The sequence below is a fragment of the Oncorhynchus clarkii genome, chromosome 5 (genome assembly GCF_045791955.1).
Source record: "Oncorhynchus clarkii lewisi isolate Uvic-CL-2024 chromosome 5, UVic_Ocla_1.0, whole genome shotgun sequence".
In the NCBI taxonomy this organism is placed as follows: Eukaryota; Metazoa; Chordata; class Actinopteri; order Salmoniformes; family Salmonidae; genus Oncorhynchus; species Oncorhynchus clarkii.
Window position 1 is genome coordinate 46005322 of NC_092151.1, and position 20100 is coordinate 46025421.

The 20100-nt window shown below is 41.5% G+C and overlaps 1 protein-coding gene across 1 annotated transcript in view; it reads left to right on the top strand.

The window, feature by feature from the left end:
* Positions 1–12917: 12917 nt before the first annotated feature.
* The window catches only part of LOC139408921 (E3 ubiquitin-protein ligase UHRF2-like), a 40941-nt gene continuing 33758 nt past the window's right edge, over positions 12918–20100 (top strand). The window contains exon 1 of the mRNA XM_071153381.1: positions 12918–13243. Coding sequence (XP_071009482.1) covers positions 13091–13243 — 153 coding nt within the window. The 5' untranslated portion in view covers positions 12918–13090. The remainder of the gene's footprint in view (positions 13244–20100) is intronic.

A 20100-nucleotide genomic window follows, 5' to 3' on the forward strand; every position in this document is an offset into this window, starting at 1 on the left:
GTAACCATTTAAAATAAAAGAGTTTGTACAGTATAGCTGTGTGACAGGAGCATGAAATAATAGCCTATTTAATCTCAAGAGCCTATACCAAGGCAGGATATAGAAACACAGTCATGTTTTTATTTTATTTTGTTATTTCACCTTTATTTAACCAGGTAGGCTAGTTGAGAACAAGTTTTCATTTGCAACTGCGACCTGGCCAAGATAAAGCATAGCAATTTGACTCATACAACACAGTTACACATGGAATAAACAAAACATACAGTCAATAATACAGTAGAACAAAAGAAAACAAAAAGTCTATATACAGTGAGTGCAAATGAGGCAAGTTAAGTTAAGGAAATAAATAGGCCATGGTGGCGAAGTAATTACAATATAGCAATTAAACACTGGAATGGTAGATCGGCAGAAGATGAATGTGCATGTAGAGATACTGGGGTGCAAAGGAGCAAAATAAATAAATAAATACCAGTATGGGGATGAGGTAGGTAGATGGGCTGTTTACAGATAGGCTAAGTACAGGTGCAGTGATCTGTAAACTGCTATGACAGCTGGTGCTTAAAGCTAGTGAGGGAGGTGTGAGTCTCCAGCTTCAGAGATTTTTGCAATTCGTTCCAGTCATGGGCAGCAGAGAACTGGAAGGAAAGACGACCAAAGGAGGAATTGGCTTTGGGGGTGACCAGTGAGATATACCTGCTGGAGCGCATGCTACGAGTGGGTGCTGCTATGGTGACCAGTGAGCTGAGATAAGGCAGGGCTTTACCTAGCAGAGACTTGTAGATAACCTGGCGACCGGTTTGGCGACGAGTATGAAGCGATGGCCAACCAACGAGAGCGTACAGGTCGCAATGGTGGGTAGTGTATGGGGCTTTGGTGACAAAACGGATGGCACTGTGATAGACTGCATCCAGTTTGTTGAGTAGAGTGTTGGAGGCTATTTTATAGATGACATCACCGAAGTCGAGGATCGGTAGGATGGTCAGTTTTACGAGGGTATGTTTGGCAGCATGAGTGAAGGATGTTTGTTACGATATAGGAAGCCGATTCTAGATTTAATTTTGGATTGGAGATGCTTAATGTGAGTCTGGAAGGAGAGTTTACAGTCTAACCAGACACCCAGGTATTTGTAGTTGTCTACGTATTCTAAGTCAGAGCCGTCCAGAGTAGTGATGCTGGACGGGCGAGCAGGTGCGGGCAGCGATCGATTGAAAAGCATGCATTTAGTTTTACTTGCGTTTAAGAGCAGTTGGAGGCCATGGAAGGAGAGTTGTATGGCATTGAAGCTCGTCTGGAGGTTAGTTAACACAGTGTCCAAGGAGGGGCCAGAAGTATACAGAATGGTGTCATCTGCGTAGAGGTGGATCAGAGAATCACCAGCAGCAAGAGCAACATCATTGATGCATACAGAAAAGAGAGTCGGCCCGAGAATTGAACCCTGTGGCACACCCATAGAGACTGTCAGAGGTCCAGACAACAGGCCATCCGATTTGACACACTGAACTCTATCAGATAAGTAGTTGGTAAACCAGGCGAGGCAATCATTTGAGAAACCAAGGCTGTCGAGTCTGCCAATAAGAATGTTGTGACTGACAGAGTCCGAAAGCCTTGGCCAGGTCGATGAATACGGCTGCACAGTAATGTCTCTTATCGATGGCGGTTATGATGTCGTTTAGAACCTTGAGTGTGGCTGAGGTGCACCCATGACCAGCTCTGAAACCAGATTGCATAGCGGAGAAGGTATGGTGGGATTCAAAATGGTCAGTAATCTGTTTGTTAACTTGGCTTTCGAAGACCTTAGAAAGACAGGGTAGGATAGAAATAGGTCTGTAGCAGTTTGGGTCTAGAGTGTCACCCCCTTTGAAGAGGGGGATGACCGCGGCAGCTTTCCAACCTTTGGGAATCTCAGACGATACGAAAGAGAGGTTGAACAAGCTAGTAATAGGGGTTGCAACAATTTCGGCATGTATTGATAAACAAAATATTGAATAACAATGTGTCTTTAGGTGTCATTTACTTTTAAATTGTTCAATAGAAAATCAATCTTACAGAACATGTGGCCAGTGTTTCGCACTTCACTATAGGCAGCATGCATTTTTTTGTAAAAAAAAGAATAAAGTCATTACAAAAGATGAAAACATTCTGCCCACACTTTCTTTTAGAAACTGTCATGGCCCAGTTGCAACATCTCCAAATAATTCAGCAAATGCCTGCATTTCAAGTTTTGCAATCTCATAGGCAGCGCGGTTTAATATACAGCAGTCTAATTTAACTGGTGAACTGACAGGTGATCTTTTACGTTGAAGTAAGCTACTGTAAGTACTGTAGGCTAATTGCATTTTTTTGTAGCCTGCCCTAGACAATGTTTCAGAATTCTCAGGCAGTCCATCATATTTAGGCTGGGGGAAAAGTCAGTGCAAAACATTGTTCAATTCAAAAAATTCTGCTGACAGGTCCACAACCATTTGCCAGAAATGGACACAGTCCTTTGCCAGATATGCAGCAGAAATTACTGAAAAAATATGAAAACATTCTGGCAACACTGTGGTAGCTTATTTTTTTACAATTTATTTATTTCACCTTTATTTAACCAGGTAAGCAGGTTGAGAAGAACTTCTCATTTACAACTGCAACCTGGCCAAGATAAAGCAAAGCAGTGCGACACAAACAACAACACAGAGTTACACATGGAATAAACAAGCATACAGTCAATAACACAATAGAAAAAAAAGAAAGTCTATATACAGTGTGTTCAAATGGCGTGAGGAGGTAAGGCAATAAATAGGCGATAGCAGCGAAGTAGTTACAATTTAGCAAATTATCACTGGAGTGATAGATGAGCAGATGATGATGTGCAAGTAGAAATACTGGTGTGCAAAAGAGCAGAAAAGTAAATAAAAACAATATGGGGATGAGGTAGGTAGATTGGGTAGGCTATTTACAGATGGTCTATGTACAGCTGCAGCGATCGGTTAGCTGCTCAGATAGCTGATGTTTAAAGTTAGTGAAGGAAGTATAAGTCTCCAGCTTCAGCGATTTTTGCAATTCGTTCCAGTCATTGGCAGCAGATAACTGGAAGGAAAGGCGGCCAAAGGACGGGTTGGCTTTGGGGATGGCCAGTGAAATATACCTGCTAGAGCGAGTGCTACGGGTGGGTGTTGTTATCATGACCAGTGAGCTGAGATAAGGCGGAGCTTTACCTAGCATCAACTTATAGATGACCTGGAGCCAGTGGGTCTGGCGACGAATAAGTAGCGAGGGCCAGCCAACTAGAGCATATAGGTCACAGTGGTGGGTGTTATAAGGGGCTTTGGTAACAAAACGGATGGCACTGTGATAGACTGCATCCAATTTGCTGAGTAGAGTATTGGAAGTTATTTTGTAAATGACATCGCCGAAGTCGAGGATCGGTAGGATAGTCAGTTTTATGAGGGTATGTTTGGCGGCGTGAGTGAAGGAGGCTTTGTTGCGAAATAGGAAGCTGATTCTAGATTTAATTTTGGATTGGAGATGTTTAATATGAGTCTGGAAGGAGAGTTTACAGTCTAGCCAGACACCTAGGTATTTGTAGTATGTAAAATATTTGACAGTGGGTAGGCTCGCCGGCGCTGCCAGGGATTTTGGGCCCTACCAGATATCACATTGGGCCCTACCACCACAGGCCACCACAACCCTGCGCAAATGCTGTAACCACACACCTCCAGAACCCAATCAACTCATTCAAAGCTTTAAATAACTCTACCTGTGCAGGCTTGCAACTCTCTTGTAGTCCAATATTTACTGTCGGTGAGCTGTGAAAATATAACACTGTGCAGACATGCATGCAAATTTCTGCATACAGTGGAATTCACTATTTGATGCAAGACTGATACCCTCTATAAGAAATGTGCTAAAGGCCATCGTTTACAGTCTAAATGTAATTTTAATGGTCAAATTCTTGAATGGAAAATTCTCTTAACATTAATGAACAACTTAAAATAAATATAACTTAAATATACATTAACCTCAATGAAAATAAAATGACATAATCATCTATAGAATTATGTAACAAACAAAATAATAAAATCAGCAGCAGATTTCTGAACTAAGTATACATACCAACTGGAAAATAAGCAGCTGTGAAAGTGGAAATGGAAAACAAAGTGGAAATGAAAATGCCTGATGGTGACGCTAGAGGAAAGGTCAAGAGGTCACCAAATCAATAGGTTTCTTCCACTTGGGGTCTTGATTGTGCACAACAAATTGTATGGAAATCCAGCCATTACTTTTGAGACATATCTTGTTCTCAGTCTGTTCTCAGTCTTGTTCTCAGCCTGTGGGCATCATGTGTGTAGTGATCCAATATCCATAGCCATGCCATTTAACAGTTATCACTGGCCCTTGCTCAGCCTTACTCACCAAGAGCCCAGCGCCGAGCCTTCTTGCTAGCAAAGTCACTGATCAAGTCTTTGAAGTCCAGCTTTCTAGCAAACTGACTTTCAATGGACAGCGTGGCAAGACTGCAAAGCCTGTTCTGGGACATAGTGGACCAGCAACAGTCACAGGCAGTGTGCAAAAATATACGTAAAGCAATGCACACTTCTACAAAAATGCTTTGCAGCTGCATCTTATAAAGTGCATTCAGGAGACCAAGAGGGGAGGGGACAAGTTAGGGGGGAAAGTGGCAGCATATACAGTGTTCAGATGTCTTACTTCATTATGAAACTCAGGTGTAAGATCTCTGGAATACGTCGTGATCAGTGGTTGGCACACAGAAGGGACTTTATCCTCACAAATCTGCCCAACTTTCAGAACAGCAGAAAATTATTCTACAATTTTTTGCAGTGGTGTGGAACCTAGTGTCCAAGTCACTTATGTTGTTCATAGCTGTAAAAAAAACACTGTGTTCCGGAAACACCATTGCTGCACTGTCCTGGCGTCTGGGTTCCTTGCTAAATTGAGGTGCAACATCCATTTGCGCAGTAATCAGTGTTGCCTCAGACAGGAGAGACTCCCATTCATCTCTAAGAGCCTGCATCTCTTCCTTTAAGGCTCTGATATTGGCTACATCTGTGTCAAGTGAGATTTTTCCTGACTGGAGAATCACATTCCTGTCCCCAATGCATTGCAGTACCTGCAATTATGTCAACTGACATGTCATTCACACAATGCTGCTCACCTCCTTCTTCAGTTGGGAGTAGGGCTGGTTCAGGGGTATGGGGATGGGGAGACAGGGCTGGTTCAGGGGTATGGGGATGTGGAGACAGGGCTGGTTCAGGGGTATGGGGATGGGGAGACAGGGCTGGTTCAGGGGTACGGGGATGGGGAGACAGGGCTGCTGAGCCGGAAGCTGCATCTGTTGGGCCTGGCACCAGGCAGGGACAACTGATTTAGTATAAATAACTTGCTAAAAGTTTGCCTTCATTGATTAAATGTCGGCTGAAAGAGGAGCGAAATGTAAACACTCAGAATTTCCTGTGAAGATATTAAGTAACTAATGTTAGGGGAGCAAAAGTAGCCTATTTCACCATGGACTAAGCTAACAGGTTAATTTTCACCACTCACGGACTACACCCACCTTTCTTTGTGAAAAATTGGGTGACATACTGTCGCCCTTTCTTTTCTCTCTCCTTTTTTTTCTGGAAGCCAGATTTTTCTATAGGAAACTGAGACATGCTGCTCCAACGGCACTCCTCACTCACAATTCACTGCTAGCAAGCACTGTTCGCGCCTGGTTTGGGGGCAGGACCAGACCGACCATTTCATGTAAATAGCGGTGGGGGGGGGGACAAAGAAACCTTTAGTTTTATTAGTACACTGTAAATAAAATATTTTACTAATGATGATAGGTTAATAATTTAATATTGAAAAAAAATGCACCTAATGTTCTAATCATTTTTTAGGGCCCCTGTCAGTCACAGGCCCTTAGAATCAGCCTAATTTCTCCCCCCAAACGGCACCTCAGGGTAGGCTACAGTAGGCTAGTGCTGTGCAATAGGAGCTCGACGTCATTGTCCGTATTTAATCTCAGAGCCTGTCAAGAGCCCCTGACTGCAGTGTGCAATTCGAGGCCAACCAAAATGTGTCCATCTGGAGGTTTGACAGTCAGACACTGAATACAAAGCACACACGTTTGCGCAAGGCACACGTTGAAGGCACACAAATGCATTTCATTTTTGAAGATTGTAAGAAATATTATATAAAGTGGTACCAGCAGATGTGTTGTAACACTTTTTGCTCCATGCTATATTTGAGACAAGCTACTGATATTGATGCAGTGAACAACATACTTGTTATGTATGTCATGTACTGTTAAAATGGTGTTGGTAAATGTTATAACTTTGTGATTATATTATTTAATTGAGTATATATACACACACACACACACACACACACACACACACTTGCTACCTATCCTGATTTATAATGCTATTTACTTTCCTCATGAGAATGGAGACAGACTATACCATGTAGACATACTGACAAGCTAAATGTGCTTTGTACATTAAGTTAGACCAACTCCAGTAAAGAGATCAGAGACTCTACGTCATCTTTACTAAACAAAATAACACAATTGAAACAATTAACACAGCAGACAAAAACAAGGTTTGACCAGTCCTCAAAAATGGCTTCAACCCTGTTCCTCAAGAGGCAAAGACAGTCATTTTCTTGTTGTCAACTGCCTCCACATAGAACATCTCATCATCTCTCTGTAACATGAAGGGTTCCTTGGGGATAATATTTTCTTCTTCGTCCAGGCCATCATACAACCGTAGTTCTTTAAGGGTTGTAATGCGGTCTTCCCCGTCCATCCCAATTATACTAGGGAGGGAAACAGTGCCTTTAAGTGTTTGGAGTTCGCGCCACTTTGCTGCCTCTAGGGTGTCCCTTAGAAGAACATCTGCTTCCTTGAAGAAAAAGAAATAATAAATATTAAGAGTAGTGCCTCATTGGGTCATCAAGTCAAATCATACCCCACTTTCACAATACCACCTTGCAAACAAAAGCCACTATTACTAAAAGGGTTTTCAGTGATATCTAGAACTACTCAAATCATCACAACTATTATATCTTGCCATGAATCATGCCTTCAGCATTACATACAGTAGACTACATACCCAGTTCACAGCTCTCAGTTCTCTGTGCATTTTGCTTTCAATATCATCTAGAAAGAAAACATATTGTGCTCATCAAGGTATGTAAGGGAACCTCTAGGTATGCGTGTACAAGAATGCACCTTACTTTAGCTAATAGCCTATACAGTACCTGATCCTGCAGAGCTGGATGCTAATGTGACATGCTGTGACTTCTTGGAGGGGACAGGGGACATCTTCTACATCATCCTGAAATATATTGGAGAGGGGGGTTTAAGTCTTTAAACATTGGTTTAAGACTATACCACTCATCATATGACACCTCCTACCTGTAGTGTTTTGTTTTCGTTCTTTCAACCTCTCTTCTTCAGACCTTCGTGAGTAAATGGCATACAGTACATTCAATATGAAAATATATTCAGGTGAGTCTGGCTACAGTAAAACAAGTGATTTTAAGAATGCAAATGAAAGCTTTTTATAATGTTCAAGACTTACTGCATGGGAAAGTTCTGCAGGAGAACTGGGCATCACCATCGCCTAATTTGCTGCATGTTTTTATTTGAAAAAGAAAATCACATAATCGGATAGGGATCCCCAAAAAACATATCCACTAGTAATGAGAATTTCATAATGTTTACATACCTCAGTGAAATCGCACTGTGCTCCATTGCAATGTACAGAGCATACTGTAAGTTAAGAAATAGTAGGTTGTTAAGTATGATAGTTATGATAACAACAATAATGATCATAGTAAATAATAATATTCCCCCAAGATGTCACAGCATGTCACATCAGTATCCAGCTCTGCAGGGGTTTGATGTATGAATTGTGTATTTAGTCTAAAAACTGTAGCAAATATGTCCCAAAAAGTGTCAAGAATAATAAACAAGAAAGCATATGAGCAGTAGCAGTAGTGTGCTTTGTATGCTGCAAGCACATAAATAATAACTTTTCTAATGTTATAACAGAAAATAGGACTAATATAATATACTGAATAGCCAGCAACTTACCATCACAACAAACACACAGTTGTTTGAGAAACCTTGCTTTGGTTGTAACGTCTGCTTCCAACTCACACCCTCAAACACGTAGAGCCCCTGCACGCAGCTCACTTTCCAGCTCACACTCTCAAACACCTTGATCCCCTGAACACAGCTCATTCTTCAGATCCCAGTCACCTAAATTCTAATCACCTGTTCACACACCTGTATGTCATTATCACACACTATTTAGTTCAGTTCTTTTCACCCCATCACTGTGAGGTGTTGTTTGTTTTGTGACACGTCTTTCAGAGAGCTGGTTGTGTGTATGATAACAGGAAATCCCATAGGCTATCTACCTATTGCCTGATCTCCCAGACTAAGTTACTAGCCTTTTCACTGCCTGTACTGTTGACCTTTTGGACCCCCTGTGTATGACCTGCCTTCCCCTGGACCCAGCTACCTGCCTCCTCCTGTGGTCCTTTGCAAAAAAACACCTGCTGCGCCCTGTGCTTGAAACCAGCTCGCTGTCTCCCCTTGTGTTCATTACTTTGGTAGGCCCTGTGGTGTGAACAAGGTACAATTTTCAATAAAGGAATGACAATCAAATGGTACAGTTCAGTGGAATAATTTAAAGGAATATATCATCTGAACATCATCCACACCAAAAGTCCTCCAAGGTCCAGGGGACAAGATCCGAGCAATGTTTCTGTGAACACAGTGTATGTGAAAGTAAAGGAAAAGTACAATTCAACAGCTTTTAATACTCCAGCATGCATAACAGTTTAACACATTTGGAACTGAACTAGCCCAAGTATTTTTCACAACATGTATGGGTGTTGCTGGACCAGAACATTTATTTTTGACTGCAAACACACCATTTCTCTCATCAATGCACTCACATGCCAAAAAGCTTTCCTTGGACACTGTTTCAAAGCAATGTGAATGTGTCTTGAAGTTTCTTATTTAACTGAAAAAGTTACAATGACTTTTCTTGACTTGCCATGTATGTTGGGACCAGGTGATTTCATTGTAGATACTATGTGTAGGCTGTGTAGACTAGCTGTGTAACTAAGGGAATTTTTTATTTTTATTTTACCTTTATTTAACTAGGCAAGTCAGTTAAGAACAAATTCTTATTTTCAATGACGGCCTAGGAACAGTGGGTTAACTGCCTAGGCTTACAGCTCAAGCAGGCAAATTTGTCCAAATAAGTGACCAATTAGCGAGCTCACATGCAAATGAAGGCTAATTAACGCTATGCTAGCATCGGTGCAGTAGTTGGTCATATAAAAATGTACCACTGCACTGGTATAACATGAATATTACAAAGTACATTATGCATAATGAAAGTCTCACTTACTGCCATGGTTTATATTTTTATCCATGTAGGTTAGGTTCGCTTAAGATTAGATTTCGTGGACGTTGATACCTTCTACGTTTACCTCAACTTGGGTGATCTTGAAGGAGAAGGGTTTGGGTTAAACGGGTTTGACTCCGCCCACATTGAGCCCGGCCCCGTCGTTTGACTCCACCCACATTGAGCCCGGACCCGAACTGCACACTGCTGTCAGGGGCTTTTCGAGCCTGTAGGCCTACCAAGGCAAGACATAGAAACCCAATAATCTACTGATAAACTATACTGATCAAAAAATATAAAAGCAACATGCAATAATTTCAAAGATTTTACTGAGTTACAGTTCATATAACAAAATCAGTCAATTGAAAACAATTAACTAGGCCCTAATCTATGGATTTCACATGACTGGGAATACAGATATGCATCTGTTGGTCACAGATACCTTAAAAAAAGGTAGGGGCATGGATCAGAAAACCAGTCAGTATCTGGTGTGACCACCATTTGCCTCATGCAGCTCAACACATGCCATTTCCATAGAGTTGATCAGGCTTGGTGATTGTGGCCTGTGGAATTTTGTCCCACTACTGTCCCACTTCGCTGTGCGAAGTCGCTGTATATTGGCGTAAACTGGAACACGTTATCTTACACGTCGATCCAGAGCATCTCAAACAGGCTAAATGGGTGAAATGTCTGGTGAGCATGCAGACTATGGAAGATCTGGAACATTTTCAGCTTCCAGAAATTGTGTAGAGATGGGGCCATTGATTATCATGCTGAAACATGAATGTACTGTATGTCACAATAATGGGCCTCAGGATCTTGTCACTATATCGATAAATTGCATTTGTGTTCGTTGTCCGTAGCTTATGCTTGCCCATACCATAACCACCATGGGGGACCTTTGGGGACTCTGTTTCAAACGCCATACACGTGGTCTAAGTTTGTGAGGCCGGTTGGACGTACTGCCAAATTCTCTAAAACGATGTTGGAGGCGACTTATGGTAGAGAAATTAATATGAAATTATCTGGCAACAAGAATTCTCAGAGGATTTGTACCAGGCCCGAGATGGGCGTTACATTAGTTTGGTTCAGAAAAATCGTGTTCTCAATCAAATAAACGTGTGAACCCTTGAAACGCTTGAACCTTCACATGATTTCAACGCCAATCTCAAGTTTCACTGTAACACAATTCCAGTGGGTCAGAAATGTACATACACTATGTTGACTGTGCCTTTAAACAGCTTGTAAAATTCCAGAAAATGATGTCATGGCTTTAGAAGCTTCTGATAGTCTAATTGACATCATTTGAGTCAATTGGAGGTGTACTTGTGAATGTATTTCAAGGCCTACCTTCAAACTCAGTGCCTCTTTGCTTGACATCATGGGAAAATCAAAAGACATCTGCCAAGACCTCCGAAACAAATTGTAGACCTCCACAAGTCTGGTTCATCCTTGGGAGCAATTTCCAAATGCCTGAAGTTACCACGTTCATATGTACAAGCAATAGTACGCAAGTATAAACACCATGGGACCACACGGCCGTCATACCGCTCAGGAAGGAGACATGTTCTGTTTCCTAGAGATGAACATACTCTGGTGCGAAAAGTGCAAATCAATCCCAGAACAACAGCAAAGGACCTTGTGAAGATGCTGGAGGAAACAGGTACAAAGGTATTTATATCCACAGTAAAACGGGTCCTATATCGACATAACCTGAAAGGCAGCTCAGCAAGGAAGAAGCCACTGCTCCAAAACCACCAAAAAAAAGCCAGACTACGGTTTGCAACTGCACATGGGGACAAAGATCGTACTTTTTGGAGAAATGTCCTCTGGTCTGATGAAACAAAAATAGAACTGTTTGGCCATAATGACCGTTATGTTTGGAGGAAAAGGGGGGAGGCTTGCAAGCCGAAGACCACCATCCCAACCGTGAAGCAAGGTGGTGGGAGCATCATGTTGTGGGGGTGCTTTGCTGCAGGAGGGACTGGTGCACTTCACAAAATAGATATCATCATGAGGTAGGACAATTATGTGGATATATTGAAGCAACATCTCGAGACATCAGTCAGGAAGTTAAAGCTTGGTCGCAAATGGGTCTTCCAAATGGACAATGACCCCAAGCATACTTCCAAAGTTGTGTCAAAATGGCCTAAGGACAACAAAGTCAAGCCCTGACCTCAATCCTATAGAACACTTTTGGGCAGAACTGAACAAGCGTGTGCAAGCAAGGAGGCCTACAAAACTGACTCAGTTACACCAGCTCTGTCAGGAGGAATGGGCCTAAATTCACCCAACTTATTGTGGGAAGCTTGTGGAATGCTACCCAAAACGTATGACCCAGGTTAAACCATTTAAAGGCAGTGCTATCAAATACTAATTGAGTGTATGTTAACTTCTGACCCACTGGGAATGTGATGAAAGAAATAAAAGCTGAAATAAGTCATTCTCTCTATTATTCTGACATTTTGTAACGTTCGTCATTGGGAGACAGAGAGGAGGACCAAGGTGCAGCGTGGTAAGTGTTCATCTTGTTTTAATAAGAAATGCTGAACAAAACAATAAATAACAAACAAAAACAAACAAACAAACAAACAAACAAACAAACAAACAAACAAACAAACAAACAAACAAACAAACAAACAAACAGGAATTGTCTCGCTCCATCCACCAACGCCACGTTGCACCACAGACTGTCCAGGAGTTGGCGGATGCTTTAGTCCAGGTCTGGGAGGAGATCCCTCAGGAGACCATCCGCCACCTCATCAGGAGCATGCCCGGGCCTTGTAGGGAGGTCATACAGGCACGTGGAGGCCACACACAATACTGAGCCTCATTTTGACTTGTTTAAAGGACATTACATCAAAGTTGGATCAGCCTGTAGTGTGGTTTTCCACTTAAATTTTGAGTGTGACTCCAAATCCAAACCTCCATGGGTTGATAAATTTGATTTCCATTGATCATTTTTGTGATTTTGTAGTCAGCATATTCAACTATGTAAAGAAAAAAAGTATTTAATAAGAATATTTCATTCATTCAGATCTAGGATGTGTTATTTTAGTGTTCCCTTTATTTTTTTGAGCAGTGTATATATAAACCGTTCATAGAAGTTTTGAACAGTTTTGGGATAGCAAGTGGTATAAAGAAGCTATACATGCCATCAATGCTTGTCCATGTTCAGTATGGCCTGCACTTTTTCCCTTTTTTAATCCCATCTGTTTTGAAAGAAATAGTCTTAGATAAAAAAAACAACTTTCGTCTATTTATTAACCATTAGAGCAATGGCTAGCTCTTTACAATGCAAGTCAGTAAAGGCTTTAATTTGACATTGAAGTTCTACATTTTATATAGATTTGTAGAATGTCCACTGCTTACATTGCACATTCTGGAAACGGTGAGATACTTTCTTTCATCCCTTGTATTCGTTTATTCATTGTACTGCCCACAAAAAAAAGGGTACTGCGCCTTTAACTGCAAATTGTACATAATTTTATTTCGCGAGATTTGCTTGGCGCGGTGACCCATGTGAGAGACACATCCTGCAAAAATCATTCTCCCCTGCAGAGAAAAAGGCAATGGAGCGCTGAACATTTTCACTTGTATCCCCCTTCCCCCAAAGGCCCCGTATTTGTTGTGATCAGATTTCTGTAACATTTTTTGGTTGGCTATCGGGCGGTGGAACGATGTGGATTCAGATTCGAACCATAGACGGAAAGGAGACACGAACCATTGAGGATCTTTCCAGGCTGACCAAAATTGAGTATCTGAGGCTGAAAATCAAGGATATCTTCAATGTAAACCCCCAACAACAACGGTTATTCTATCGGGGCAAACAGGTAGATGCTATCTGTCACATATGGTCATCCTAACAGTCGTTTGTTGTGTGTTTACGGTGCAGGATTAGGTGCTAGGCTGTTAACGTTGTACATAGCACTGGAGCTTCCTGTTTTGAAGGGAATTCGCCAACAGTTCTTGCGCAAGAGCTGAGAGGACGGACTATTCATATGCTGTCATTGTCCCCATGCAGTCTGTGTCTACAATGTTGCAGTTTTCAGTAGGCCTGTTTTCCAAGATGCATACATCAATGTAGTAGCCAACAGTTGAGCTAGACAGCTGAGAAAAGGCATATTCTTCGTGATCTTTTTTCAGATTTTCCAGCGTTATCCACATGTCAGGAAGGCATCCCGTTATTACAACCTTATTCAGACCCCCATGACCAGTTCGAGATCATCTAGATGCATTGCGAACAGGATTCTACCACGTTTTCCAAAATATGTGGTCTCTTGATGACTGTCGTCATGGCCTTTTGATGTTCATGTGATTTGTATTATTAATTTGTTTAGTTCAGGATGCGTTGCTCCACGTGCCTTGACGTGAAGTGCAGTGTTTACACCCGCGCCCTGGTGGTTTGACACAAACTCAGCGTCACTACATCGTGAATAGTGGTTAGGTAGCCGCTACTGTGGAAGTGCTCTTTGCACGGTGACTTTGTTTCCCCATATTCTGCATATAGGTTACATGCAAAACATGGTTGATAGATACGAATTCTGCTGGACCGTGTTGAACAATGCTAACACTCCTGGGGATTCTAGAAGCTGAACTAGTAGATTCAGAGACAATTGTCATTGAATGTGATATTTTTTTATATTTTTTAAATCTCTCCAAGTGAGATTTGACATTGATCAGCAACATTACATCTTTTACAATATGACATTGATCAGTCATTACAACATTGTCTTTTCTGCGACTTCGTATAATGCCTTGTCATCATTTCGGTGTTTGTGAAGGTAATATGCTAGAATGCTCTGTACCTTTTTTTTGTTAGGGCCCTGTTTCCAGTCTAGTAGTAAGAACTGGCGACCAGAGGACTGGCGACCAGAGTGTTATCAGAATATGCATACACCCACCTTGTATCCTTTCTATCCAGTGTTTGAGCCAAGTATAATGACTCAAAATGCCATCCGTTAAGAAAGACAATGGTGATTGGGTTGGAGATGGAAATGCTGCCGTGCCCCTGTGACGGTCATTCAATCCTTTGTGGGTGTGTGTGGGGGTTAATTGTTTGACCACTGTGCCCCTGTGTATGTCCCAAATAGCAACCTTTTCCAAAAAGCACTACTTTTGACCAGGGCCCATAGGCAATATGTAGGTAATAGGGTGCCATTTGGGACAGACAGTGTGTGGGGAATATTACATCTGGAATAATGACTCAACATGCACCTCATAAAGAAAATACTGCTTTTTCTATTATCATAATTTAATATGCTTCACACCATCCTTTTTTTAATCCAGTTATTTAACTTACCATATAAATGGATTCCTCTGAAGGCACTTTAGCCATTCTTAAATCCTAGGCCCTGTAAATAAATAAAAAAACTAAAGGAGAATCATGACTGCTATTGAAAATAAATGGCTTGCTCTTGTTTTGCTGGATATCTGACACTACATTAAGGATTTAAGTGGTTTTGTGTTTACACATCCATGCTTTGGGAGGGATTCCAATTTCGGGGATGTTGTTCATTGCTGTATAATGTGCAGTACAGCATGATGTGTCAGCCATTTTGAATTTTTGAATGAGGAATTCCCATGTGCTCTCTTTTGAGAGGAAACATGGGACGGAGCCACGGCAAGCTTTTTTTCATTTTTTTTTTTTTTGTGGGGATCAAGCAACTAAGCATATTCCATTTTAATGTGAATTTAAACAAAAGACCTGCGTTCGATTTGCTTCAGTTGGCAGCCTATCTACGTTTTCATCACCTTGTGATGTATGGTATGCATGGCTGGCTGTTTCTAAGGAAACAATATGCTTTTCTCTTCTCTCTTTTCCATACTGAGTGTTGTTTTCCGACTATCATTTGATTTTAGGCCTCGTTTATGAGATACACACTGGATTCTGTTTTTAAGGTTTGTTATACAAGAAGACCTTCGGTTTTCAGTGCTGGTATTGTGTACTACTGTAGTAGTGTAGACCTAGTAGTAGAGTAATGTACTGTTGTGAGTATGTACTGTAGTAATCTTTGTATTTCCTCTGCCTCAGGATAGCAGGCAGGGTGGGTGGGGGATTTACACGTGTGAAGTAATGTGAAGAATGAACCACGCGCAGTACCGACTACCGTCACACTATTAAGACTGTTGCCAGGAGCCAGAGGAGACTCATTCAATTTCAAAATGGCGTCGTCCTAGCCCTAGTTCAAAGCACGTGTACTATGCCCTTGCGTTTGAATGACTGTCAATGTTAGAGAGCCACAGAGGTCTTGTAACAGTCTCTTAATTAAGTCTGTGAACGGATCTCTACCTGCCTATAGTCGGTCACAGATTCTCCCTTTCCGAGAGCACAGTCCCTGCCTTTCTCTTTTAGATCCTGAGCATACCGTCTTGTCACACACAAAAACAGAACACTCTACTAAGCAGACCCTCGTCCGCTAAACATCTACTCTGAGACTTGTGATTGGCTGGTTTTTGAATTGTGCTCCCTCTCTATTGGCGAGTGAGCGTCTCTCAGGGTTAATATTTCACAGAAAATTTGTTTCAAAGAAAGCCACTTGCACTGATGGCATATTTAGAAATGCTCCTAAATGTGAAAAAAAGACAGATTAAGAACTGTTTTTAATACACACACATTTTCAACATTACACTACGGGCTGATAAGCATTGACACTTTTTTTCTTAGTTGGGGAAAACCAGGGCATTCGTTCAATCGTCTTGTTATTGCTCTGTATATGAGAGGCAATATGGCTCTGTATATGAGAGGCAATATGGCTCTGTATATGAGAGGCAAAATGGCTCTGTATATGAGAGGCAATATGGCTCTGTATATGAGAGGCAATATGGCTCTGTATATGAGAGGCAATATGGCTCTGTATATGAGAGGCAATATGGCTCTGTATATGAGAGGCAATATGGCTCTGTATATGAGAGGCAATATGGCTCTGTATATGAGAGGCAATATGGCTCTGTATATGAGAGGCAATATGGCTCTGTATATGAGAGGCAATATGGCTCTGTATATGAGAGGCAATATGGCTCTGTATATGAGAGGCAATATGGCTCTGTATATGAGAGGCAATATGGCTCTGTATATGAGAGGCAATATGGCTCTGTATATGAGAGGCAATATTGCTCTGTATATGAGAGGCAATATGGCTCTGTATATGAGAGGCAATATGGCTCTGTATATGAGAGGCAATATGGCTCTGTATATGAGAGGCAATATGGCTCTGTATATGAGAGGCAATATGGCTCTGTATATGAGAGGCAATATGGCTCTGTATATGAGAGGCAATATGGCTCTGTATATGAGAGGCAATATGGCTCTGTATATGAGAGGCAATATGGCTCTGTATATGAGAGGCAATATGGCTCTGTATATGAGAGGCAATATGGCTCTGTATATGAGAGGCAATATGGCTCTGTATATGAGAGGCAATATGGCTCTGTATATGAGAGGCAATATGGCTCTGTATATGAGAGGCAATATGGCTCTGTATATGAGAGGCAATATGACTCTGTATATGAGAGGCAATATGGCTCTGTATATGAGAGGCAATATGGCTCTGTATATGAGAGGCAATATGGCTCTGTATATGAGAGGCAATATGGCTCTGTATATGAGAGGCAATATGGCTCTGTAAGAGAGCTGGTTGGTTGCGTTCCTGGGTCTTTGCTTATGTGGGACTAAGATGGTGTGTGTGCTGCAGTCAGCCATGTGTACAGATGCCCCGCTCTCCAGTTTAGGGTTGGGCTGAAGGTTTGGAGCCTGTTGTCTGACACGTCTGAGGGCACTTGAATCCAGTTACGCTAATGGAAGTTGGTGTCCTTTCTGAGTTAAGAAAGGGACTGTGTGTTTCACGTGGTGGAAAAGTGACCGATTTTTATTTTGGATCCGTGCTGCGCAGGCAGCGTGAAGTAGAGGCAGACAACAAAGGACCAGTTTTCAAAATGTTTATTTAAAGGCATGGTTTTTTCTATAACTGAACTCAAGACTCAACCCATTCTCCATTCACATATTGTTGATTTAGTTATTTTCAGTTGTATCAAAGAAGTTACTTTAAAAAAAAAAACATGCAAGATTAAAACGTAACGAATTAAATGAACAAAAAAGGGCCCAGGAAGCAGGGTGTCCCATTTTCTTCAACCGTTCATCTTACAACCTTTTAGTAGCTATTTGCTCTCACCAAACGCTTGCCACATGCCCTCTGCAACAGGGATCCACCATGCTTCTGGGCTGCATCACATCCGGTGGGATGTCCGCACCTCCAATGGAAAGAAACAGGGATTTTCTAGAAGTCAGGTGAACATACGTTACTCAATGAACCAGAGCCTGCAGAGTTAACAGTACATGACTGATTGCCAAGTTAAGCAGTGGTACTTGAGGTAGATCAATGCCACAAAGGCTACATTTACACAGAGAGCCCAATTCTGATATTTTTTCCCCCACTAATTGGTCTTTTGATGTAATTGGTCTTTTGATTAATTACATCAGAACTTTTCATATCAGATCTTTTTCAGAGTTGATCTGATTGGAAAAATATCTAGTCCCAGTTTAGCCATTTTATGTTCGTATCCCTGCATGTGGATTTGGATTTAGGCTAGTTATCACCGTGTCAGCTCAGTCTAGTTATTTTGTTTACGGTTCCTTCAGTGGTGATGTTTTACTTTCAGTGAAGACTGTGTTTTACTTAATTTGAATATCAGCTAGCTACAGGAACTGAGTGTCAGTTGTTCTTGGTAAAGCGAGGAAAATGGAAGTGCTTTCTTTTTCACTCTACCAGACCGGCTTGTCAAAAAACGCAGGGTCCTGCTTTACGAACACGACGGCTAGAAAGAAACAAGGTTTAGGGGAAGAGGAGAGCAAGCCGAGTCTATTTCAGCCAACTTCTTTCTATCCATATAATTACTACAGATGTAGAAAGGAATCTGTTTTAAGGTATAAAAAAAAATGTGTGTGTTCTGTATCGATGAATAAATAAAGCAAGTTGGGTATAGGCTAGACAGCGAGTTCCATGTCAGTGTTTTGGGCTGCTTGGGGGGTGTTCGCTCTTGATTAGAAACGTGACCTATTTTTTTCCTATTGGCAGTCTAGCGGGCGGGAGGCGAGGGGTGGTTTGGGTGGTGGGGGGAGGGGTAGGGAGTGGAGCTCACTGTCTGGTTGAGCAGTGTGTGTTGGGCGTTTCCTGCCCTATCCCAGAGTTCCCTGCTCCCTGCCAGGCTCTGACTGCAGACTAGTATCTGACCACCAGCCCCACTGACTGATTTGGTTTTGCACCTTTGTTGTGTTAGTGAAATGAATAGTCACACATACACCAGCCCTGACTCGCTTACAAAAATACACACAAACGCCACACGTACGTGCGTGCGTACACACGAATGCACCAAGTGCATTTCGGAAGCACAGGTCGCGTACCGATTCTTTTTGAAAGGCTTGGCACTTACTCAGAAACACCTTTCCAAATTCTGATAGAAATCTCAGGTGGTCCAATTCACTTAATTGGCAGGCGGAGATAACCACCACAAAAGTTCAATGGTTATAATAGAAATGTTCTGTCATTTTAATTGCGTATACAGAGTACTTTTCTCTGTTGCGTTAAATCATTGATAGGCTAGATGCCAAAGCATACCTGTCAGCCAGGATAGTATCGAATAGACTTTTCCAGGTTCGGCCTGGTGATGTAGTGTTGCCCTCCCCTCCACCTGGAGTAGATTAGGTTTCTATTCTGTATCGTAATGAACAGGATCCGTCCAGCAATTACCTTGTTCAAATACAAAAGTAGCTGTTTTAATTATTACGTATTCAGAATATGTTGTGACCTTGCCAGTGCGTAAGCAAAGCACATCTCCTGCTGTTTTTTTTATTTTTAGTTTGTGTGTGTCAATGTCTGAGTGACGTGCTTGTAATGATTTAGCAATGAGCTTTTTAAAGACAGTCTGGCTGACTTGTCAGACGTCACCTCGGATAAACAAAGAAATTAGTTTGACTGAGGAGAGGTGGTACTGGTGATCTAACAACCAAATAATAACACGCGCATGAACACACACGCGCCTAAATGTACATGCGTGCACGAACGCAGACAAACACACACACACACACACACACACAGTGGTTGTGCCACTGCCGCCACGTGGTCGATCTTTTGACCATGCTTTCAAAATATTTTTCCATTCGTGTTTCTTTTCCTCCTTAGTCTTGCCGATGACTGAGGTTTCATTGCACATTCCTAATGTTGTTATTGACGATGACATTTACATCCCACTGTGGAACTTTGATATGCCCGTAGAGTATTTTATGTTCAACAAAGTATTTAAAAATGTGCCAAAATGTAATACATATGCCAACTTTGATTTATTGTTTCTCAATTATGCTTTTTGATATATGTATATATATATATATATATATGTCAACAATCCTTCCTAAGGACCATGCTATGGATTACATGTTGTGAAAATCTCCAAAATCACTCTTTTTTTTTTTTTTTTTTTTTTTTTTTTTTTTTTTTGGTCCGGATTTGTGAGAGGAATCGCTTGTATGAGAAATGCATTTCGGCATATATTTTCCAAGAGAATCTGAGCTAGAATCCGTTTTCTAGATGTCAACAATTGATTCAGTAAAATTCTGAAGAATACGTACGTCCCAGAGCAATCACACGTGGTGAATGCACAAGCTTCTGAAGCCAAGATATGATACATCAATATCCAT